The sequence below is a fragment of the Pteropus vampyrus genome, unplaced genomic scaffold (genome assembly GCF_000151845.1).
Source record: "Pteropus vampyrus isolate Shadow unplaced genomic scaffold, Pvam_2.0 Scaffold387, whole genome shotgun sequence".
Taxonomy (NCBI): Eukaryota; Metazoa; Chordata; class Mammalia; order Chiroptera; family Pteropodidae; genus Pteropus; species Pteropus vampyrus.
Genome location: NW_011889168.1, coordinates 3470831 through 3496970, shown reverse-complemented (window position 1 = coordinate 3496970; position 26140 = coordinate 3470831). Strand labels below are relative to the sequence as shown.

The 26140-nt window shown below is 37.4% G+C and overlaps 1 protein-coding gene across 2 annotated transcripts in view; it reads right to left on the bottom strand.

Moving 5' to 3' along the window:
- The window catches only part of JADE3 (jade family PHD finger 3), a 136013-nt gene that overhangs the window by 6554 nt on the left and 103319 nt on the right, over nucleotides 1-26140 (bottom strand). For both annotated transcript variants that reach the window (XM_011380049.2, XM_011380047.2), the window contains exons 6-10: nucleotides 23513-23703; nucleotides 20189-20400; nucleotides 15159-15326; nucleotides 12775-12891; nucleotides 45-515 (exon numbers count right to left, since the gene is read on the bottom strand). In XM_011380049.2, the coding sequence (XP_011378351.1) occupies nucleotides 45-515; nucleotides 12775-12891; nucleotides 15159-15326; nucleotides 20189-20400; nucleotides 23513-23703 (1159 nt within the window). The remainder of the gene's footprint in view (nucleotides 1-44; nucleotides 516-12774; nucleotides 12892-15158; nucleotides 15327-20188; nucleotides 20401-23512; nucleotides 23704-26140) is intronic.

Sequence of the window (26140 nt, the reverse complement as noted above, 5' to 3'; positions counted from 1 at the left end):
ATATAGACTGAGACCTACACACTAGTCACAGCTGGTCACCTTACCCGCTCTAGGTCTTGCCGTAGATGCATAAACATTCTCATGCGAGTGTGAATACTCTCCTCTTTTGGCTGCACTAGGCAATTTCTTTCATCCTCCCTTGGAGGAAATAATGGCTTATTGAAGTTACTTTTCCGTTTCAGTTTCCAGTAGTTATAGATAAAGTCCACAGCTAGTATGGGTAGCCCCAGCTCTGTGGCCACATCTTCCACATTGACCTGGGTATAGAAGTCTTCCTCCAGCTCCTGAAGCTTCTGTGCCCTCAGGCTGGTTTTCTCGTTTTTGGCTTGGCTCTGTTCTGCAGCCCGGTGTAGGGGGTGCTCAGCCTCCCCAAGTGTCAGCCTGTTTTGGCTGTGCTTGAGGCAGTATGATTTGAACTTCACTTCATCTCCCTCATCTAGGATGGTCTTCATTTCTAGACTGTGCTCAAAGGCACAGGTGACATGGAAAGCAGTGATGCAGCTTTTCACCGAGCACTGCAGGAAGAAAAGATGTGTCAGGGCAGCAGGGCTGAGGGGAAGGGAAGCCCTATATCCTTGGGCCTAAACTGAGAGCTCATAGGAAGCAAAGGAAAGACAGGGAGAAAGTTGGTTCTACATTGATCATGACAGGCTTTATAAGTAACCCAGGAAATCTGCTCCTATAGAACACAGCAAAAACAGAGGCAAAAAACAAAAAACCCAAAACTTCAAATTCCCCTTTAAGATTTCAGCTCAAGAATTAAGTTTGTCTGAGATATCTTCCTTGACCCCTGTAAAGAGTTATGCTGTACCTATTCTGTTTCCCACATAACCTTATTGTATGCTTCTATGACAGTACTTTTCCACACTGTGCCTATTGTATAATAAATGTCAAATCCCTCACCATAGCTCTTAAAGACAGAAGCTGTGACATTCATCACACATCAACTACTGAGCAAGCAGGTGCTCAAGAAATGCTTCTGAACAAATTAATTTTAAAAAGTCAATTATTATCGCCAGAGCATCTACTGGTTCTAAAAAAGGCTACAGAAACTCCACTAAGTATCCTAACTTCTTGAAATTGTTCTTATAGAGCTATGCTGTCCAACATGGTAGCCAATTAGCTACAAGCAGCTATTTAAATTTAAATTAATTAAAATTACACACAATTAAAAATTCAATTCCTTAGTCATACAAGTCACATTCCAACCATACTGAACAGCACATATTTCTATAACTGCAGAAAGTTCTATTGAACAGTATAATTACAGACAATCTGAAATTAAGTTTATCATATTTTGCCATTCACAGATGCGACATATTTGTTAAGTGTCTCTGTGTAGCACACACTGAGGATTCATAGGGACGCAGAGCAGGGAGAATCTGGCCCATGATTGTTATACTCCTGTGCTTCAGTTAGTCTCAATTACCATTTGTTACGGTTACAACACTACAGCTTTCCTTTCAAACATAAATGCACGGGTACATTTATGTTTATGGAGAGGAAGGAGGGAAAACAATGGATTTGTTTCTAAGCATATAGTGGGAATGCCTATGGTTAAAGTCAAGTTTCAACTCTTTTGGAAGCCTGCATCTGGAAGGCAGACTGCTCAATTATCTATGTGTTGGGTTTTTGAAAACTAAACATAGAGAATGAATTTGGATATGAATAAAGACTAAAGAAATGCAAATCCTGATGGGTTTCCTTATAATAGATTGAGAAATTCCACAACTAAGAGAATTCTGACAACCATCAAAGCTTTAATGGGTGGGTGGGGGGGCAGATTCCATTTAAACTAATTTCACAGGATAAAGAATCCCAGGGATGAAATATAATTCTAAGGTCATCTTACCTAGCATCACATTTATCATTGCTTTTACCTGATTTTCTATCTTTACTGGACCTCCACCTCTAACTCCTTCCACTTTTTAGTTAAGTGGTAATCTAGCCATTTACTAGATTTCTCTAGCATTTGCCACCCCAGTGTTGGACAGCTCTATTGGGAAAGTTTGTTATATTACACTGAAATCTGTATGCTTAAAACTTCCATGTATTTGAAAAGCCTCATGACAATGAGGATTAAAGCCCCCAATGTACTTTTATCTGGGTACCTTTTATCATTGCTAGGCTAGGAAACTAGCCAGTCATTTAAAAAATAAGAAGCAAAAGGCATTCTTTAGCAAAAGATTAAATGTTAGCGTAGTGTTCTTTTGCTGTTTAATAACAGATAAAAATATGGGATGAGAAAACAAAAAGATTGTTTCCTATTTAAGAAAATGAATATGTGACATAAAACTACTACTATTGGGAAGCTAAAAACAGATCATCTCTTGGGTTGAATTTATAGAATGTAGAGACATAAGTAAAAATTACTCAGAATAAAAGGTAATACACGAATAAGAATTGGGTACCTAGATGAAAAATGTAATGTCCTTAGGAAACTCTGCCATAAAATTCATCTAGTTTCAAAAACTAAGGTCATTCTATGATATTTATAGCTCGAAGTCTATATATCTTGGTGGTAAAGGAGAAATGCCAACCAAGTTCTGGTGCCAATCAAAAACCTATTTAACCTTTCCCCCCCAAAACATTTGGCAGTTTAATTAAACAAATGTCTACTGTAACCACTTTAAGGTGATAGGGGAGGTATTCTTATGCCTATTAAAAACAGCTTAATTGAGATATAATTTACATACCATAAAACTCACCAATTTTAAGTATACACTTCAATGGTTTTTAGTATATTTACAATTGTATAACTGTCACCATACGTAATTTCAGTACCTTTTCGATTCCCCCCTCAAAAGAAATCTTGTGCTGATGTGCAATCATGCCCTGTTCACAACCCCAGACCTGCCCAACCACTAAGCTACTTTGTGTCTATGTAAACAGGCTGTTTCATATAATATATGGCTGTTTATATCTGGCTTTTTTTACTTAGCATGTCTTCAAGGTTCATCTACATTGTAGCATGTATCAGAATTTCATTCCTTTAAAAATATGCCTAAATAATATTCTGTTGTATGGATATACTACATTTGTTTTTCCATTCACCAGCTGATGGTCATTTGAATTTTCACTTTTTGGCTTTTATAAAATAATGCTATGAACATTTGTGTACAAGTTTTTGTGTGGACATATATTCGTATATCTCTTTGGTAATGTGCAGTAAAAGATTAACCTTGCCCAAAGAAAGATTTGATCCTTTGCCGCCAGCTCCTGAGAAGCATTCTCTAAATCCTTGGAGTGCCCTGCCTGATAAGTATTTTTGTTTACCTGGGGGTTTTGGGCCATGTCAGATAGTCTAAGCTAACAATGTGATTTATGTTGGAAGCTTTGGGCTATGTGGTATCAGCCTAATCTCTGGAGGGATCATGCGGATGGTCAGCGGTTTCTACTTGGCCAACTTCTGATAAAATCTCTGGACACCAACGCTTCAGTGAGCATCCCTAATTGGTAGGCAATACTCTGCATTATCACACATCATTGCTAGGAGAAATAAGTCCACAAGATTCTAATTGGAGAGGACAACTAGAAGCTCCATACCTGTTCTTTCCCAGGCCCTGCCCTATGTACCTCTTTCCTTTGCTGATTTTAATCTGTATCCTTTCATTCTAATAGACTGTAACATGAGTATAATGGCTTTTCTGAGTTCTAGTGAATTATCGAACCTGAGAGTGGTCTTAGGGGCCTCTTTAATTGCAGGAATATACTAGTAAGTGAAACTGCTGGGCTGTATGTTAACTCTACATTTAGTTTTCTAAGAAACTGACAGATTCTTTCTCACAGTGGCTGCATATTTTACATTCCCACTAGCAATGCATGAGGGTCCCAATTTCTCCACATTTTTGCCAATAACTGTTATGGTCTGCCTTTTTGAGTATCACTACCCTACTGAGTATGAAGTGGTATCTCATTGTGGTTTATTTATTTTTAAAGAGGGAAAAATAACTTTCTATATATTCTTCAGAAATTGTAGAAAAATGAGTTTTTAAAATACTTTCATTAGAAGGAAATGTGTAAGGGGAGTTTCTGTGAGATGAGAACTGCATCAGATAGAATGGTTTGAATAAAAATCTTGAAAAAGAACACCAGAGCCTGATTTAGGAATTAAGGTGCTTCCTTAAAGAAATATTTTGTCACCCACCCCTGCCAAGAGAAAAATAGTGCGTCTTCCTCAAAAGCAGATGACACCTGCCTGGAATACAAAGAGCCTGGTGCATATGTACTCAGCAGTTCTTGCCCTTAATCCCCAATAATCCATGAACAGACAAATGGGTGGTATCAGAACAATTTTCTCAAAACTTGGTCACTGAAACAATGTCATAAATGGCTCAAGTTAGCCTATAAAATCTATTTCAGCCACTGTGTACTTAAACTCTAGCACCAACAGTAGCCACTGGTCCTTCTGATCTCTCATCCCTAAAGGTCTTTAAGGTCTGAGGGGAGAAGTCGCTTCATTATTATTTAACTTTTCCCATGTTTATATCTGGCCTCCCTCAACAGACCATAAACTCCTGAAGGAAGAGATTTGAAGTGTCTTAGAACAATTTGGAATATATAAGAAAGATATTAAAGCACTTTCCCTCTTTTTAATTTTTTTTTGGTGCCCTTTAATCTCAATATTTAATTTCCTTCTCTACTGAGTACCACCTTTAATAGTCATTGAGTAGATATACTTGCATTTCCTCACTTGTCAAAAATTTTCCTTTGTTTTTAAAAAGGTCACTTCCCTTATAGTCAAACTCATATTAGCCTAATGGTAAACTCATGGTGGCCCACTTGTTTATCCTGACTTTATTTGATATTCTATTCAGTTTGGCAGGATAAATGCTAAGGCTTTCCATCAAGAAAGACAGATTGACTTCAGGGAATAATAATATAAACAGTAATAACAAGTACAACTACTAGGATCACTAAGTATTTACTACTATCTGTTAGGCACTGTGCTTAGCTCTTTACCACCTTAATAAGTAGGTACTATTATTACCTCCATTACAGATGTGTCAACTGAAGCACAGATATAGTAGACCAGGATCTGAACTCCAGGAGTCTGGCTCCAAAAGCCATATTCTTTTTTTTTTTCCTTTTTAAAAATAATTTATTTTTCAATTACAGTTGACATACAATATTAGTTTCAGGTGTAAAACACAGAGATTAGGCATTATATAACTTACAAAGTGATCACCCTGATAAATCTATACCCATCTAACACCATAGTTACTATAATATTATTGACTATATTCCATATGCTATACTTCACATCCCCATGATTATTTTGTAACTACCCATTTGTACTTGTTAATCCCTTCCTTTTTTTCACCCATCCCCCACAACTCCCCTCCCACCTGGAAATGATCAAAATGTTCTTTGTATCTATGATTTGTTTTATTTTGTTCTTTAGATTCCGCATGTAAGTGAAATCATATGGTATTTGTCTTTCTCTGACTGATTGAGTTCATTCAGCATAATACCCTCTAGGTCTATCCATGTTGTTGCAGATGGCAAGACTTCTTTCTTCTGGCCAAATAATATTCCACTGTATGTATGTATTGCCTCCTCTTTATCCATTCATCCATTCATGGACACCCAGGCTGCCTCCATATCTTGGCTATTATAAATAATGCTGCAATGAACATGTGGATGCACATATCCCTTTGAAGTAGTGTTTTGGGATTCTTCAGATAAATACTCAGAAGTGTGATTACTGGGTCCTTCTTTGTCTCTTGTTATAGCCTTTGTTTTAAAGTCGATTTTGTCTGGCATAAGTATTGCTACCCCAGCTTTTTTTTGTTTCCATATTCATTAAGTATCTTTTCCTAAACCTTTACTTTCAGTCTGTGTGTGTCTTTCAATCCGAAGTGAGTTTTTTTCCAAATATTTTTATTAAAATACAGCCAACATACAATATTGTATTAGTTTCAGGTGTACACCTTATTTGACATTTATATACCTAAAGAAGTGACCACCATGATAAGTCCAGCAATCATCTGAAACCATACAATGCTATCACAATATTATTGACTATATTCCCTATGCTATACACATCCCCATGACTTATTTTATACCTGGAAATTTGAGCCTCTTATTCCCCTTCACCTTTTCCCCCTCTGTTTTGATATTTCGATTGCAGCTGACATTCTATATTATTTTATATTACTTTCAGGTATACGGCATAGTGATTAGACATTTATATAATTTATGAAATGATCACCCTGACTAGTCTAGCACCCATCTGGCACTATACATAGCCATTACAATATTATTGACTATATTCTCTATGCTTTACTTCCCTATGACTATTTCATAACTACTAATTTGTACTTTTTAATCCCTTCATCTTTTTCACCTCATCCCCAAACCCCCTCCCATCTGGCAACCATCAGCTTGTTCCCTGCATCTATGAGCCTGTTTGTTTTGTTTATTTTGTTCCTTAGGTTCCACATATAAGTGAGATCATATGGTATTTGTGTTTCTCTGACTTATTTCACTCAGCATAATATCTTCCAGGTCCATCCATGTTTTTACAAATGATAAGATTTCATTCTTTTTTTTTTTATGGCCGAGTAATATTCCATTGTATATATGTACCACCTCTTCTTTATCTGATTGTCTACTGATGGACACTTTGGTTGCTTCCATATTGTGGCTATTGTAAATAATGCTGCAATGAACATAGGGGTGTGTATATTTCGAATTAGTGTTTTGGATTTCTTCAGATAAATACTCAGAAGTGGAATTGCTGGGTCATATAGTAGTTCCATTTTAAATTTCTGGAGGAACCTGTATAGTGAAGTCAGTCTCTTATAGGTAGCATATATAAGGGTCTTGTTTTCTTATCCATTCAGCCATCCTATCTTTTGAGTGGAATATTTAATCCACTTACATTTAAAGTAATTGTTGATAGATGTGTAGTTATTGCCATTTTATTATTCATATTTCCTCTCCTCTTCTTCCTCCTTCTTCAAGGAGTCCCTTTAACATTTCTCATAATATGAGTTTGGTGGTGATGAACTTCTTTAGCTTTTTCTAGTCTGGGAAGCTCTTTATCTGTCCTTCAAATCTAAATGATAGCTTTGCTGGGTAGAGTAATCCTGGTTGTAGGTCTTTGTTTTTCATCACTTTGAGTATTTTGTGCTAATCCCTTGTGGTCTGCAACATTTCTGTTGAGAAATCAGCTGACAGTCTTATGGCAGCTCCCTTGTAACTAACTGCTTTTCTCTTGCTGCTTTTAAGATTACTTTCTTTAACCTTTGGCATTTTAATGATGATGTGTCTTGGTGTGGGCCTCTCTGGGTTCGTCTTGTTTGGGACTCTGTGCTTCCTGGGCTTGTATGTCTATTTCCTTTACCAGTTAGGGAAGTTTTCAGTCATTATTTCCTGAAATAGGTTTTCCATTCCTTGCTCTCTCTCTTTTCCTTCTGGTACCCCTATGGTGTGAATGTTGACACACTTGATGTTGTCCCAGAGGCACTTAGACTATTCTCATTTTTTTGGATTCTTTTTTTTTACTTTTTTGCTGTTCTGACTGGGTGTTTTCTGCTACCTTGTCTTTTAAATTGCTAATTTGATCCTCTGTTTCATCTAATCTACTGTTGATTCCCTGTGATGTACTCTTCATTTCAGTTACTGTATTCTTCATTTCTGACTGGTTCTTTTTTTATGTTTTCTATCTCCATTTTTATATTTCCTATCTCTTTGTTGAAGTTCTCACTGTGATCACTGTGTATCCTTATAACCAGTGTTTTGAACTCTGCATCTGGTAGATTGCTTTTCTCTACTTTGTTTAGTTCTTTTTCTGGTGCTTTGTTCTGTTCTTTCATTTGAGACATGTGTCTTTGTCTTCTGATTTTGGTTGCCTCCCTGTGTTTATTTCTATGTATTAGGTAGTTCTATGTCTCTGGTCTTGGTAGAATGGCCTTATGTAGTAAGTATCCAGTGGCATTAGGTGGGGCCCAGTGGCACGGTCTCCCTGGTCACCTGAACCAGGTGCTCCAGGTGTCCCTGGTGATGGTTGTTTGCACTCCTTTTGTAGTTGAGCCTTGAGTGCTGTCAGCACATCAATGGGAGGGACTGACTCTCAGGCTAATTGGTTATTGAAGACCAGCTATGACTACAGTGGAGAGCTGTTGTGCAGAGGCTGACCCTATGGGGCAGTATTTGCTTTAGTGGGGCTGTTCTGATGCCTGCTGAGTATGCCATCTGGATCTGTCATTTGTGGAGCTGGTTGGGTGGTGGTCTGGTGCCAAAGGTCATATCCTTAACCACTATTAGTTCTTTCTTCTCAGGGAAGGCCTAAAGCATCTGGATCTAGGTTGAATGGGGCTTAAAGATAAGATATATAAGGACCCTACAGGAATTCTCAAAAGCTGCAGTTAGAGGGACTGTGTTCAGGGTCTAGGTAAAACTCAAAGCTCTCTGTGCATCTGATTTGAACCCAGTCTTTAGGATAAGTTCCAGAATTATCAGAAGCCTTCATGTTCATGGGAAAAGTTTAGCTCCCAGATATGGAAGCTGCAGATATTGACTAGTCTAGACCCCAAACACAACAGTGTTAGATTCTATCCTTGCCCAGTGAATGTTCTGAAATCAAAAGGAGAGATGCAGGTATTCCCACTGTTGGCAGTTAGGAAGAATAAACACAATTCATGGTTAAGAAATTTCCAAAGGGTTTATAAAGCAAAATACCTAAAATATGTTACTAATCACAAAGTCTCTTTAATAAACCTCCGAAGAACAATGATGCTAATAAAACTCAATCCTTACTGAATTACTGCATAGTTGATCCTTGAACATGTAGGTCTGAACTGTGTGGGTTCACTTAGACATGGATTTTCCAATTGACCTGTGCAGTTCAAACCTATGTTGTTTAAGAATCAAATCTGAGGTTAGGGCTGACTATAGTTATGCTATATTTCTGGCTGCATGGAAGTTTGGCACCCCTAACCTCTGCATGGTTCAAGGGTTACCTGTATTTGTTTACTATATTTTTCATTCTCATACAGGAAGCAAGATGCTAAATTACTAATGGGTTTGGAATTTACTTAGTGGTAATTTAAAAGGAAAAAAAGGTTTTGGTCTGTTTTCCCCTAGGAAAAGTAGGTGCCAACCATGGACAACAAAGAACACTCCATTAGTATAAGGAGAATAGAGGTAGAGAAAAATACAACCACACTTAAAAAGGTCACTTGAAGTTCACGCCCCCTCAACGGGAGGTAGGTCTTTAATAAAGTCTGGTACTGACAATGCACTTCCTCAAACCATAAAACTATTTCGCACCTCTTCTCTCCTCAAACTTCTAGACCTACCCACATTCTTACTCTCACCTGATGATCCTGCTTCCTACCTCACTGAGGAAATTAAAACAATCAAGAGCACTTCTGTAGATTCCCACCAGCACATCTACCTAACACTGCACGTATACACTCTGCCTTCAAGCCTGTTTTCTGGAAAGAACTATCTGTACTCTTGCCTAAAGCCACCCCTCCATTGCATACTTTACCTTTTCTCACCTACTGAAAAACTTTGCTACAGCAGTTTTTCTTCTCCACTGGGTCACTCTCTGCATGCATAGTTATGTTCTATATGTTAACAAGTATACACACATACTTGTTATTTCTTCCGTCTTAAAGAAAAGACCTCTTTCCCTCACTTTTCTGGACTGTTCCTACACCATTTCTTTGCCCTGACCCTTGACAATGTAGCTATTGCCATCACCACTCCACCTAAACTGCTCATCCAGATTACTAATAATCACATTACTAAATTCAGGTGTCAATTTGTAGTCTTCATCTTACTTCAGCAGCATTTAACACCACTGATCTTTTCCTTCTCCTTGAAATGCTTTCTTCCTTTGATTTCTAGGCTACTACAGGCTCTTGGTTTTCCTTCTGTCTCCCTGGTGGCCTGTTCCCAGTCTCCTCTGTTAGTTCTTGCTACTCTCCTTGACTTCTTAATGCTGGAATGCTTCAAGGCCTAGTGCTTGGTACTGTTCTCTCTATCAACACTCATTCGGTGATCGTACCCAGTCCAGACTAAAGCTATCTATATACCAATGACTCACACATTTATGTCTTCAGTCCAAAACTTCTCCCCAAACCCCAAACTCACATAGACAACTGCCAGCTTGACATTTCTACTAGGATACCTGATAGACATCTCAAACTTAAATGCCTAAGACTGAACTCCTATTTCCCCCTAAATCTGTTCTACATCTGCAGATTTACGGCAACTTCACCTTCCCACTGTTTGGGCCAAAAACCTGGAGGTATTCCCAACTTTTATCTTTCTCTCACACCTCATATCTGAGCCAAAGTCAATTCTATTGGCTCTACATTCAACATTCATCCAGAATCCAACCACTTTCCACCACCTCCAGGGCTATCACTCTGGTCAAAGCCACGACCATTTCTCATGTATTATTTTAATAGCCTCCTAATTGCTTTACCTGTTTCTAACCTTCCTTCTTCTTGGTCTATTCTACAGAGTGCCTATTTTTGTTTTTAATCTTTTACTATGGAAATTAAAAAACCTATGTAATAGCATAAAGAGCACTATAATAAACTCCATATAACCATCAGTCAGCTTCAATAATTATTAGTGTATGACCAATCTCGTTTTATCTTTAACTCCCATACTACCCTGTCCTCCAGATTATTTTGAAGCAAATCTTAGATATCAAATCATTCCATGTAGTGATCCTTAAAAATATAAATCAAACCGTGTTACTTATCTGCTCAAACCTGCCAATTCTCCCCCTCCTTGCTCAAACTTGGAGTAAAACAAAGAGATCTCATACATGCTCTGGAAGCCCTAAACCAGGGGCTGGCAAACTGTGGACCAGAAACCAAATGCAGCCAGCTGCCTGTTTTTGTGTGGCCCATGAGCTAAGGATGGTTTTCACATTTTTAAGTAGTAGAAAAAAATAAAAAGAGGAATAATATTTCATAACACATAAAATATGAAAAATTTACAGTCTACAAATAAAGTCAAAATTTTAACTCTTAATTTGATCAAAATCTTTAAAAACTGCAGAATATGAACTCTAATAAAAGTAAGAACCATTGCCCTGCAAATAAAAAACCTACTTTCAAATGTTTCATCTATCCATCTGTTCATCATCCATCGATGTAATATTTATTGTCTGCCTACTATGTCGGGGGGGTGGGGGATCTAAGGATGAAATAGTCTGAGCCTACAGTCTATTATGGAAGATAAAATTCATAGATAAATAACTATAATAGAGAGCAGAGTGTGGTAATGCGGGGCTGTAATGCAAACTCAGGTCAAGGGCAGTGTTTTCTCTCACCACAATCACACTGCCAATTCCTAACTGTTAGGAAAAAAAATCATCCTTTAAAATAGCAAAAATAGGAGGGAAAATGCAGGTACCGCAATAAGAAAAAATAAGTAAATCAATGGATAAAAATGCAATATACTATTATAAAATGACTAAATAATAACTACGAAAACATGGAAAATATTTTATTTTTCAGTGGGGAGAATGCATATTACAAACTAATCTATGATACAATATATTTATTCAATAAACACTAATTGAGCACTAACAATGGGCAGGCACTCTCCTTTGTGCTAGAGGCAATTCACAGAAGAATACTGCACAACTGTGGCCCTCGAAGGGCTCATATATGGGGAGCAACAGGGAGAGAACTTACAAAAACAAACAGGCAATGTGTTAAGGTAGTAGACCCCATGGGAATAATTTTTCTTAAAATGTTTTTCCTTTATAATTGCTAAAGTGCTGTGGTTAAATGAAATCTGTAAAAAATAAGTTTTTTAAAAAGCAAGACCAAATATCCAATTCTGTCAGATGTAAAGACGAGTTTAAAAAATTAAAAGGGACTTTGGGGTCCAGATTGTGTTCCTTAAATACAATTTCCCAGTAAAAGAACCAGGGTTAATTGGAGGAGTGGCTGATCCCAGGTCTGGAATAAGAAATCTACTAGATGAGCCAGATAGCAAGGAACCTCATGAACACCTAAAGTTACTGTCCCTAAGCTATTAAGCTATGATGTTATATGATCCCTTTTCTGTGATGGTCAGCAGGCAAATCAAACTCCAACCAGCCTGTTGCTCCTATGTAGGAGGTCTGTGGAATGGAAAGGTCAATCATTTCTGCCTTTCCTGGAGGTAACTGGGCTCTCTCAGTCCCATCCACCCCTGCTGCTGCCCAAATACTTCTATTGAGTATACCAGCTACTACTTCTACTTCAAGTAGCTGAATTCCTATGCCCCAGAAGTCTTAGAAAACTTTACTTGCACTACCATATGCAACGAGTGAGAATGACTTTCCAACCTATCCACCAGAATTTACCCATTCAGAGGCATCTTGCTCTACCAAAATGAGTTGCATTTAGTCCAGCAACAGGGTCATCTATCAAATTATCCTGGAAGCCAAGTCCATTGATAGTCAATGGGTGAGCTACACAAAAACATGGGCCTGGTTGTTTTACAGTGATGGCTTGTTTCCACCCAGGATGGTGTCATTTAGCTTCAGAACTCACCTAATTCATTATATCTAATAGCAAAGGATGGAAATTAACTATCACTATGGATACTAAAAAGATTAAGCTGAAGGCTTCCGAGGCAACATCCAAAAAAAGGGTTCCAGAAATGGTCTGTACAATGGCAGAGCCATGGGAATGAGTGGGAGGCCTCTCGAGTAACCATTCAGTTAACAAGATGGTCTCACTGAGAGGGCAAGTCTAGCCAATTTGGTGTTAGCACACTCCACCACTTCCCATGGGGACTTACCTGAATGCAAGCCCCTGTCTTCAATTTGCACAGGCTGCAAACTAAAGCCCACCGACTCGGCGGGATGTGGGATATCTTTGTGATTGGTTCCATCCTCTCGGGACAACCAATGCTGACCTACAAATAAAACACCACCATAAGGCAGAGGCACTAAGGCATTCCCGAAGTGCCTTTTATAAACCATAAATGATGTTACATGAAGCTCAGAACATCAAAACAATGAGGTGAGACACGTCTCTTAAGGTTACTATGGGACCAAGAATAAGTAAAACTTGTCTCTAGCCACTGCTCAGACCTTCGATCATTTCCAGTAATGTAAATGATTCATATATTGGATGAGGGCAGGAGTGGAGAGTAGGCATGGTTAACTTAATGAATCACTGATATCTATACTTTACTTAGGAACCAAAGAAAGCTACTAAGGAAAGGAATTAAAATTTATAAAATCTAGCACCTATCGTATTAGAGATGGTGCCATATGCCTTGTTTTCTCATTTAATTAATTAAGGATGAAAAACAGAGGCAGTGACAAGACTTTCAGTTCAGTTTACATGGAAGCATGATATTGTTGGAAAGTAGCAGCAATCTGTAGAATGAAGAGATTGCAGCATCTAAGTAGAAAGAATGAGGATGATGACATCTGTAAACCGAAGTCTTTAAGATCACATTTCTATTATCGGCTTACTCTACTCTCTCAGTAACTTCAAAGTGAAATCAGTCTTTGGGAGTGAGCTGAAAGGAAATGGATGTTTTTAAAAAGAAAGAAAAAAAAATTTTCATGTAAAAAGAAGAGGGCAAGCAACTTCTGGTAAAAAGTGTTTTTTCTTATTTATAAAAAAATGTACATGTTTCTAAGAGAGATACAACTTTAAAAAGTGAAGGACTGTTGAATAAGGATGGTTAAACTAGTATAAGTTTTGCCCTCATCAAGAAACCAGCAGTAGAAAGAACACAGAGGTCTTAAACAGCCCAAAAGGTACTAGAAACCAGGTAATAGAAACCATAAAAGAATGTCAATAGGTGCAAAAGCTTCTTTTACTTTTAAAGAACTCTTCCTGAGTCATGTTCCAGACTTTTTTTATATGCCGAGAGAGCCTGCTCTATTAGCTGGGAGATCTGCTGCTGGAAAATAGTCACTCTCAGGCCAGAAACCCAAGAGTTCATTTCATATGTCTATAAGCCGGATGTTCATAGTAAGAAAAAAACCACTACTCAAATAGTATTAAAAATACTGACTTCTATATCTATAAGAATACCACAGTAGTATCTAGAACTTTCAGCTGAACTCTGTGAGCTGACTGTTGGATAACTTCCCTGGAACTGACATTAACAAAAATAAAGCCAGGGAAGTTTTAAAGGAGAATGAATTACTGATATAGTATTATCAGCTCTCCCACGAACTAAATTCTGCAGTCTCTCTCGTCCTATAGTTAAACTACTAACAAATTTGCTCACTTGAATAGGGGTTGGGGAAAGAGGCTGTGAGTGGGATGTCCAAACAGATTTAAAAAAGGGCAGCCATAAGAAGTAAGGAGAAGTAATGTTTGGAAGCCCCTTTTAATCAACTTATTGTGCACATAGCCCATCAGGAAATACCAGAAACTGAAGAACTAGATTAAACTATGACGGATGGAGTTTTGAATAAAGAAGCTCTTAAACAAATATTTAGTCCAAGCTCTGCAAAGAGTTTCCAAAATCAAAGGGCAACCATCACAGTGGGGAAAAGAACTGTTGTTCACTTTTCTGTAATAACCTAAAACTGGAAACAACTCAAATGTCCATCAAAGGACAATGGATAAATTATGGTATATCCATACAATGGAATACAAATAGAAAGGAATGAAACATAGAGTGCTAGCTAGACAGGAAAAAAAGTGTATAATGTATGATTCTATTTATATGAAGTCCAAAAACAGACAAAACTAATCTATAGTGATAGAAATCACTCTTGGGTAATAGGGACCCAGAGAGGGACTGGAAAAGTGGGTATGAGAGATCCTTCCGGGGTGTTCCATATCTTGATCTGGGTTGTGGTTCCAGATACAAATGTGTGAAAATTCATGAAACCCTACACTTAAGATTTGGTATTTTAAGGTAAGTTTCACCTTAAAAAATCTGCTGCTCATACCCTGGTCTTTTTGTGCCTTTCCTTCTTGTACAAATTTATTCAACATCACTGGTAGTACCACCTACAAATTAATCAGCGTGGGCTTACAAAATCACTTGGATTTAAGAAGGATGTGAGGGAGTTCAAGTGGAAGCATATCACCTTAGGAACATGGGCAAGCATGAAGTTTCTCTATGAAGCCTGAGTCAGTCTGAATGTTGTCAGAAATGGGGGTACCCTGGAGCAAATGGCCTCACAGGCCTAGGCAAGTTCTTACCTCAGGAATCCACAGAGCACAGCTGACATGAGCCCATTTAGCTCCTGTCTTGGTGGCTTTCATGGCTCCACCTTTCTTTGGACATAAGATACATTGCGGACGAATGCCCAGGACACAGGAGCGACACAGCCAGCTGCCTTCTGGGACCTTGAGGATGCCGTAGCAGGCCTGGAGACATGAGGAGGAGAGGGGAGAATGATTAGTATCTTCTCACCATGGTTGATGTCTGCTGTCTGGTACAGTCAACAAAGTACCCTCTGTTTTTAGCAGAAAGAGACAAATAAGGCCAAACAAGCTCATATCCAGAATTTGGTAGTTTTAAAACACTCGAAAAAAAAAAAAAGGCAACTTCCAGTTATCTTTTCTAAGATCAGCATGTCTATCTATGAGAACTGACTTTAATGATGATAGAATAAGACTAGAAGGGAATAGACGCAAAAGCTAGCCCACCTGTTATTTGCCTTTGGGGATTACATATTTTTTTTCTTTTTCCCCTGTTTTCTAAAGCTTCTTCAATGATTATTATAATTAGTCATATACTTATTGAACAATTTCTACATGTCATGCAGTGTTGTGATCAAGAAAAAGTGTTAGAAAATAAACAGAATGAAACTTCTGAGGAGCAAATGAGCTGACGTTTAAAGCCTAACAGTGCCTAGTGTATAAAAAGCACTTAGCAAATTGTAGCAATTACTTGCTTGGGTTGAAGAAAAAGGGCTTTGTGAATGATTCCTGAATTGAACAGAATATTAGACTAAACACAATACTCCATAATGAGTTCTGGAAGCTGCTTCAAAATCCTTTAAGGAATGAAGCTGGACAAATAAATAAATGAATTACTAGAGGAGGAAGGAGATTAATTTGGAAAACGTTCTAGATTTCCTTTTCACTACCTCCATTTTGCCCACCCTTCCCCACTTACTGCTCTACTCTCACCATTAGAGATCAAACCTGGGGGCCACATGGCTCCCCGTATAGCCTGGCACACCCTCCACCACTGACTGATTCATCATGGCAGCTTCATGCCTCCCCTAGGAGGTTCACTCATAGCTCAGATTCAAGTTACAACAGGTGCCATGATGTCAATCCCCTAACTTGCCTCTTTTCCAAACTCTATTCATATTGCTCCCATGGTTCCCAGCTTCCAGATCCAAATTCCTGCACTAATATTATCCACTTTCCTTCATCTACTGTCCCCGGGGCTTACTAGTCCTTCCTACAGAGTGATCCCTAGACTCTGACCTTTCTATCCATCCCACCATAACTGCTCTATATTCAAGTCCTCATCAGGTCATACCTAGATTGATTTATTTCTAAGTCCTCTTTTACCCCCTTCACGCCTTCAATCCTTCCTCAGTTTGGCTGCCATATTCTTCTTATTAAAACAATGAATTTATACCACTGCACAGCAACATACCCTTTAGAAATTCCTTCTGTTATTACCCCCACCCCCATTTAAACCAGGGGTTCATAAACTACGTGAGGCCTGTTTTGTAAAGCCAGTAAGCTGAGAATGGTTTTCATACTTTTAAAGAGATGTTAAAAAATAGGTAACAGGGACTATATATATAGCCCTCAAAGTCTAAAAATATTTACTATCTTGCCCATCGAAGAAAATGTTTGCTGGCCCCTGATCTAAAGCCTGCTTCTCCTCACCTCGCTTCTCAGATCACTGCATCCCCTTGTGTCTGCTCTACTTCTCCACCCCTGTCCTCTACTCAGTGTGGTTTCCATCACTAGGTATGTAGTCCACATCATGTAGTCTTCTCTACTTTGGCTGTTATGTTTCATCTCCTCAGTGAGATTTTAAGGTCACTGGGGGTTAGGTCCTTTGTCATCAGTTTATCTGGAATGCTCTTCATACTGAGCTCAAGTAGGTGGTTTGGTAGAACAACTTAATTTAGCTCAAGAACTGAAGCTGGACTCCAACCAGGCTGCTCTCACAATAGCAGGGCATCATTTTATAATTTTCAAAGCTGTCCTTTCTCTGAGGTCCAGAAAGATTGTTAGGAAATGAAAGCAAGCTTCCTTCCTAGAACAGAGCCTCTTCCAGACCAGCAGAAGAAAAACCAATGGCCGGTTCTAGGAATACTCTATATCTCCTGGCCATTCTATTGGGAAGAAAATCATTTACTGAATCTTGTGTAGATGTATTAATAGTCATAAGACCATAGAGCCTGTATTTCATAGCAGTGGTTCTTAACTTTTTGTAGATCACAAAATGATGAAGGCTGTGGACTCTCTTGAGAAAATTGCACAAGTGCATGAACATATGTTTTGCATATAATTTCGGGGGGTAATAAACTCAATGCCAAATATTACATATATGACAAATATAAAGACTATGACCATGTACCTTCACGCAAATTAATTTAAGCCTCAATTTGAGTGTTCAATACCTGGACTAATAAGCAGAAAATGGAACATTTAAAGGGACTTGGAATGGTCTTAATTTTCACATTTTTTAATGAAAAAAATTTAAATTTACTATTAAAATCTGAAGTCTATTGATGTAAACCTCTCTTCTAAAATGCTGACAATAAGTGTATTATAGGCACAGAGGAACAAACATTTGAGATAATATGGCAGTAAATAAGAAAAATTATGTTTAATAAATACAGATGCCAACATGTTTCAGATTCTGTTAAAGAGTAAACCAAATTTTTCAAATCATTTAAAGTCACTTTTCAGTCAACAGAGGGAGCTCTAACCTAAGTAACTCTTTAGAATTCAAGTGACTATACTCATTTGGGAAGAATCTCTTTTGTATGAAACTTTATGTGGCACGACATCCAGCTTTATTTAATACAAACCAGTTTACATTCTGCAAAGCTTGGTCAAGTGTCACTGTCATCTTTTTCTATGTGATGAAAGGGCATCATTTATAGTCTTTATTGGATGTTTTCAAAACAAATAAAATACCTTTGAGGAGAATTATGCTTCATTTCATTAGTCAAAAAACCTGAAAATAGTTCCTTAATATTTTGTCTCAACTGTGAAGGACAAATACAGAAAATATATACAGCTGACCTTTGTACTTCTCCCTTTAACCCTACTACAGATTTGCAATCATTTACCTGAAAACCCTAGAGTGAGAAACATCAGGAAATTCAGGATTGCTCAGATCTCAGGAAAGTAATACAGTACACACACGCTATAACACCTAACCCCTCAATGGGACCAGGGGCAGTACCATATAATCAAATTCATTAATATTTCTTTAAAAAATATGTGATATTTACACAAAATGGGATAAAGACTATAAATAGCCTCATATTGGGTGAGTTCTACTATTGCCCCAAATCAGTTTTGGTGCCAAACTTCAGCAAAAATTTGCAGTTTTCAGAGTTTTAAAAGTTTGGAATTGCAGAGAAGGGATTGGTGGACCTGTATTGTCAGATACTTAAGTTCATACTTACGTAATAAAGATTTCTCTCTCTAAGGTGTGACAGAAATGACAATAACTGGTGGAGTGAATATAAATTTTTGAAATCTAGTATTTTAAGGGACACAAGTAAAATGAAGAAAAAGACCCAATTGGTGACAGAATAATTTTGAGTACCTTCTAATACAGAGGGTTAGATTAGGTGGCCCAGGGAATTAAACTAAAGTCTTAAGCTTTGGTTTCTCTCTATTTCTTGTATTCTAAAATACAAATCCTATCCTTCAGGGTTGACAGGACAAAACTGAAGTTCCTCAGTTTATGAGAGAAGCCCCTTCACATGCATCCATTGTATCCTTCTCTACCCTAACTCTCCATGCCTTCCCTGCTCCACTCACTACTGAAGTGCTCAGAGTTGCCTCCAATGTGCTTTGCCCACTCTCACTACCTGTCTGAACATGTTCTCCTCTCTGCCTGAACAAACGTTGCTGTTTTATCTGGCATTCAGCTTGGATACCACCTCATGGAAGTTGTCCCCAACTCCTATCCCTCCCATGTACCTCCATAGCAGCAGGGACTTCTATCTACAAAAAATGACATACTATGCTAAATGGGCAGTTTCCCTGTAGTCCCCACACCAGACTCTGATCTCCTTGAGGGTGAAGACCATGTCTGCCTCTTCATCACTGACTGTGTCTTCAGTATACAGCATAGTTCTAGCAAATGGATAGTGTTGTGTACCTATCTGCTAGATAAATTAATAAAATGAATGAAACGTACAACAGGTTCACAAGAGTGAAAAATCACTTAGGGTTGGGGAGTTCAAGAAAGGATTTGAACTATTTTGGAAGATATGTAGATTTTTGACAGCTGGAGGTGGGAGACGACATTTTAAATTGGAGTATGGCTGAAATCTGGAGAAAGGACAGTATCAGGAATATTTATCACTGCCACCTTGAGTCACCTTATTTCACTGGAGCACAGGGCTTGTGGAGGAAGAAAAGAGCTGAAAAGAATGGTGATATCATTATTAATTAAAAAGGCAGTGTGGCAGAAAGAATGAACTAGCTCTAAGAGCTTGGGTAGTCACTTCTCTTAGTATTACCTGTGAAACTGAGGAGTGGGACAGTCTTTTACAATCCTAAGACTATATGATCTTTAACAATGAAGTAGACCTAGCTTCCTGGGAGTGGTATATTTGGGAGATGGAGGATGTCTCTGGGTACCAGGATAAGGAGTCTGAACTTCCAGCTGTGGGAAGTATAAACTCACCAAGGTTACTGACCAGGGTTGTAACTTGATGATGTAACAGAGATTTGAAGTCAGAGGACAGACTCCAAGGCAGGCAGCAAGGAGACTCCCCAGGGGACTGTAAAAGTACTGAACAAGGCAATCTCAATGCCCAATGCATGGGCATAAAGGGATATAATAAACATCCAGGTTTAACCCCCTGGGGTAAAATTAGTAAGTAAGTCACCTTGGGGATTATAAGAAGTATTGTTTCTAAAGGAATTACGGAAGAACAGCCAGGCCAAATCTTTATTTTCCCCCTAAATGTGAGCTGCTACCCAGATATGGGTGCTAGAGATTATCACTGAGCTTCAGCAAGGCTGACCGTAGGGAGGTGGCGGTCTCCACTCTCACTAACCTGATGCACACAGATGTTACACTTATCACAGAACACCATATCATTCCCTTCTTCACTGTCTGGAGACCGGCACACATCACAGATCACATCTTCATCATACTCTATGCCTAGCCCTTCCTCTGTCTCAATAGCATGGTTCATATTTTCATGGCAATGGCGTTCCAGGACTTCTATTGCTTTTTCCATAAGATTCTCATCAACTGGCCCACAACCTGCACAGAAATACAAACAATCAATCAACCCATCAGTCAGCTGTCATTCTCAAATCACCTACTGAGAGCTCAGTGCAGGGCTGAGGATATTCTAAAGGATAAAACCGTCTCTTCTTTGATCTAAAACAACCAGATTTCAAAGAATCATTTACTAGAGCTATTCTATTATTTACCTATCATTACATATTAGTGTTTTGACACACGAGTGAGAAATATATTTCACCATATTGCTTAAGATATATTACTGACCCTCTCAATTTTCTATCTAAATCCTAGCCAGTCTCCTCCTAAATCTCTCTGTTTCCTCTTATTCTCACTGAGGGAGGACTTTAAATGAACTTTGTATTAATTTTGAATACTTTAACTTATAGCATTATAAAATAATTAGACTCACATACCTATTTGATATAAATAATCATTCTTAGCAAATTAGTCCCAATGAGCACATCTAATAGTTAAACAAGGAAATTTTTATATGAAAAGGTATTAAATCATAAAAGAAAATTCTAGATACTATACATATGAAATATTTTGTTTTCAAACCTGACTTTTTAAAAAATCCAATAATATTTTTCAATGGCAAACTCCAATATAAAATAAACCTATTAGCATTTACAAAGGTCTAACTGCAAATTCTGAAATTACGCTTTTTGCTTCTTGATTCCTTTTCCTTCTATACTTTTAACTTTTCTTAGTCTATAAAAGATTTATATGGTGGATATTGATAAAATTAAACATTTTTCTGCTTGGGCAGACTAATGATTTTGTGAGAGCACATATATTTATTCTAAAAGCTCATAAACTCAGAAATAATTCTCAAAATGACCTAAAACAAATTTATTCAAGTATTCTACTTAATTTGTACTATGAGATATCCTAAGGAACTTTGAAATTCCACATAAATTACCTTTTCAATGTTGTAAGTACTTATAAAACAAACAAACAAAAAACTAGGTAATGTTTCATTTTTCCAGTCAAGACAAATGACAATTTTTTTTTTCTGGAGTTAAGAAGTATAGTGTTTGGTTATAAGAGCACCTGGATTCAAATTCTAACTTGACCTCATATTGATTATGTAAACTTTGACAAGTTATTTATCTTCTTTAGGGCTTAGTTTCCTTATCTATAAAATAAAATAAGGCTTATACCAAACTCGCTGATTTCTAGTGAGGCTGAAATGAGGTAATATTCATACGTTGCTTAGTATAGTGCCTGGTATATAGTAAATGCTCAATTTTTAAAATTTCTTAATCTGAATTTAAAAAATGCTTAATTTAATGTTGTTTTTAAATGTTTATTTTAAGTTCTTAGAAGCCTCACTACAATACCATTCCTTAGCTAAAGGAATGCTTGAACTAAGTCAATTCTCTTTTAAAACTTTTCCAAGCCTAAATGCAATGTGGTATCCTGGATGATATCCTGGAACAGAAAAAGGTTATTAATAGAAAAATTGGTGAAATCCCAATAAAATCTGGAATTTAGTTAACAATAATGTACCTGTGTTGGTTTCTTAGCTTTGACAAATGCACCACGTTAAAGTGAAAAGTTAACATTAGGGGAAACAAACTGTGTGAGGGGTATATGGTAACTGTACTAAAGGTACAACTTTTCTGTAAATTTGAAACTATTCCTAAATTTAAAAAGTTTATTTTAAAAAACTCATTCAAAGAAAATTAACTGCAAAATGCCAAAGGGATCTTGTTATAAGGTAAAGACACGTTGAAGGCAGCACTGTAATTACTGTAATGTATATGGATGTTATATGGTTCATAAACACCACACATCGAGCCATCAACCCACTTGATTATACTCCCATATTTTGATTTTCCCATCAGTCTTTTATTTTCTTCTTTTTGTGGTTCCCACCCTAAATTGACCTCCCTTCCTCTTAGAAGGCAAAGCAAAAGAAGCCATAAAACAAAAAGTTTTAAAAGGAGTAAGTATTGGTTACTGGATAAGTACCACCATTATGTCAAATTGGATTTAATACAATTTTAATTTTTTGTTTACATGCATTCAGATACCAACCTTGAAATAAAGAAAGAAGAAAGAAGAGAGCGAGAGAGAGACAGAGAGAGAGAGAGAGAGAGAGAGAGAGAGAGAGAGAGAGAGAGAGAGAGACAGAGAGACAGAGAGAGAGACAGAGAGACAGAGAGACAGAGAGACAGAGAGAGACAGAGAGAAGAGGGAGGGAAGAAAAGGAAAACCACTGATCCTTGTACTAACAATGAACAAATGTGATTCAAACAAAAATGAATCCTTCACCATATCTCTTATGTAGAACTAAAAATCACCCACAATTCGACAGGACCACTTGGACCAAAACACTGCTCATATTGAAGACAGGTCAAAAAGAGTTGCGTATAAATAGAAACTACATTTCTTTTTAGTCTAGGATTTCTCAGCGTTGCTGGTATGGTTCTGTATGGCATACATTCTCTTCAAAATTATTATTATTTTACTTCGAAGATTTTTTTTTGTTTTTACTTCATTTTATTTTATTGTTGAGAACTGCATGACAACTCTAGAACTCACTTGAGGTAGCTAAGACTACCTCCAGTTGGGGATATTTTGCCCTACGCCTGCCATTCTTCTTCCATGCAGCAAAATTACAAGTCCTGCATTAAGGCATCCTGGTCACATCAACCTGTCAGTTGTAGTGGTGCTGCCTAATGCTGAAGATGGAGCTTCTCTCCATGAGGAGGAGATGGTAGAGGTGCTACTACCTTTGGCCCTGCTTACCAATGTGAGTGCTTTTCAGGTCTGAGTGAGGAGCCAGTCTTAGAACCCTTCTCAAGCAGAAGTCTAATCAGCCATAATCGCTCTCACACTCAGAACTCGGAAACAGCCTCATGAAACCTACATGCCATCCCTGATCTGTGCTATTCACTATGAATAAGGAAAGAAAAGGTCAGATTTAAATGTTATTGCTCTATTTCAATATGCTTATGTATTTCAAGGTATGCCTTATTAAGATAAAATCAAAGAGAAAAATAAACGAAAAGGCCAAGAAAGAAGCCACAAGATGAAAGCAAGTTAAATGGTTCTGACAACTTAAAAAAAAATCACAAGTTGAGTCAAGGAACAACTTACTTGTGGGAATACAACTTACCCATTTCTGCAAGGTCTTCATTGAGTGACTGGAGCCAGAAGATGTCCATGTCGTCTAGGTCATAGCGGCACACAGATGCTGCCAGCTCCGTGATGTTGATATAGCCAGGCTCTGTGGTTTCTGGATTGGAGCACTGGATATACTTCCGGGGCCGGATAAACAGAACATCCTTTACTTTCTCAGCTACAATCCTAGAAGAGCAAAAGAAGGACACTGATAACAATCAACATGACAGATTTGCACACACTGACTGGATGGGCCCAATAGCACTCAGATAATACAGTGGGGTTAAATGCTCTCTCTTTCTACCCTGTGGAAATCTCCTGTTCTGTCAACTTGGAGGAGTGGTAAATTCTTTTCTATTAGAAAGCAAATCGTTCTACAAAATCAGTTTTGTCATCTGCTGTGAAGACTGACTGCTAATGAAATGCTCCCGGGTCTCAACTACTATTTATTGTAATAAAATGAGGCATTGGGTGTTCTTGGTGCAGTGGCCACCAAATTTATTTAGAAGGGGAAATCAAGGAAAGGGTGATGAACAAAGGCACAGACAGATTCCCTACCAAAGATAAATTTCAGCTCATGCTTTTCTGCCATGGAGGCAATTCTGGATGGTGGTAAAGGCTACAAACTCCTATAAACCTGTTTTTTTCTGCCACTCACTTGTATGGTGATCTTAGGCAATTACTTAATTTCTATATGGTTCAGTTTTCTTAGCTAAAAAATAAGGTCAATGATGATAAATTATGATGAAATAATATCAAACTTTTAAGGTTACTATGAAAATTATATGAAATAAAATATGTAAAGTACTGAGTATAGAGTATAATAAAAATAAATGTTCACTAATGTCGTTGTTATTGTTTTATTTATTATTTTAGCTATTTACGTATATGAGTTAAAGCCAAGAAGCCACAAACTTACACAAACTTAAGGTACTTCTCAGCCATAAATGATAGTGATCATAAATCTGAGCCAGGGTACATGATGGGATGAAAGATTCTTGCTCTTCCATCAACTTCTCCAGCAGGCCCAAGTAAACCCATATTTCCTCTCACTCCTTCTGACACTTAAGAGCCCAAGGCAAGGAAACCAAGCAAGGGAAGAAACAGAAGTATCTCACACCAATGGCCTATTCTACTAACAATGTTTTAGACGCTGCATGAAGCATCAGAAAATATAACCAAGAGAAAACCTGGATTATTATTCCCTGGCAATTTTAAAGGACAAGGTGGACCATCTGAAAAAAGAGAGAAGGAAACAGACATATATTTCACTATAAAATAATGAAAATTGTTTCTCTGTAAGGCTTCTGGAGCCAGTTTTTTAAGAGTTACTATATATATAGAGGGACTCAATCATAAATGTATTCATATGAACACATATAAATACATATAGGCAAAGTCCACTCTGTAAATATAGAGTAAATATTTCCTCCTAAGCATTCTTCCAAAAGCTTATGATTCCAAATAATATATGCTGAATTAAGTTAGTAGCTACACATATTTGCATGTTAACTTTCCTACCATATGGAGTTTTTAAAGCCAAAGGCAACAAATATTTAAGTAAAAAGCAGAACCCTAAAATATTAATTGAAGCGAAAAACTTGGGAACTGCTGTCAGAGGACTGCTTCCAGCTGAAATGAACCCAACTGAAAAGGACAAGACATGTATATGAATTCTCCAGAGACTATATGAGATTAAATATGCTGTGCTTTTTTGATGCATGGCATATGAGGTAATTTTAGAACATCTATTTTTTTCAAGAGTCATCTTTTTCTTAAAGGAAGAATATTTTGCTAATTATTCATTTCAACTGCCTCAAATTCTATGTGGAATGAGGTAGACTATAAATGTTTTTAAATTAATATGTTTATTAAACTTCTGGAAGAAAACAAAGGAGAATATCTTTATAATCTTGGGATAGGCAAAAATACTTTAAATAAGACACAAAAGCTATTCACCATAAAGAGATCAAAAAACTTCTGTTTATCAACTATATATAATAAACTCTTACAAATCAATTAGAAAAAGACAGACAATCCAATTAAAAACTGGGCAAAATCTTAGACACTTGACAAATAAAGCTATCCAGATGGCAAGAAAACTTTTAAAAGTTTCTCAATTTCATTAGTTATCACAGAAATGCAAATTGAAATCAATCACTATTACCCACCAGAATGGCTAAACTTGAAAACTGACCAAAAACTGACAATACTAAGTGTTCATAAGGAAGTGGAGCAAACAGACCTCTCATACACTGCTGGTGGGAGCGTGAATTGGGACAACCAGTTTGGCAAACTATTTGGCAGTAGATATTATAGCTGAACAGATACATACTACATCACCTAGCAAACCCATTCCTAGAAATATACTTAACAAAAAGTACACGTATGTCTATCAAAAAATGAAGAAAAATGTCCCTATTAGCATTTTTCATTAATATATACCTGAAAACTGGAAGCAATCCAAACATCTATCAAGAGCAGAATGGATAAATAAAATGTGGTATATTTACCCAATGGAATATGACACAGAAGTGAACCTTAATGATTGACTACATGCAACAGCATGGATGAATCTCATAACCACAGTGATAAACAACATGAAGTTCAAAAACTGGTGAAA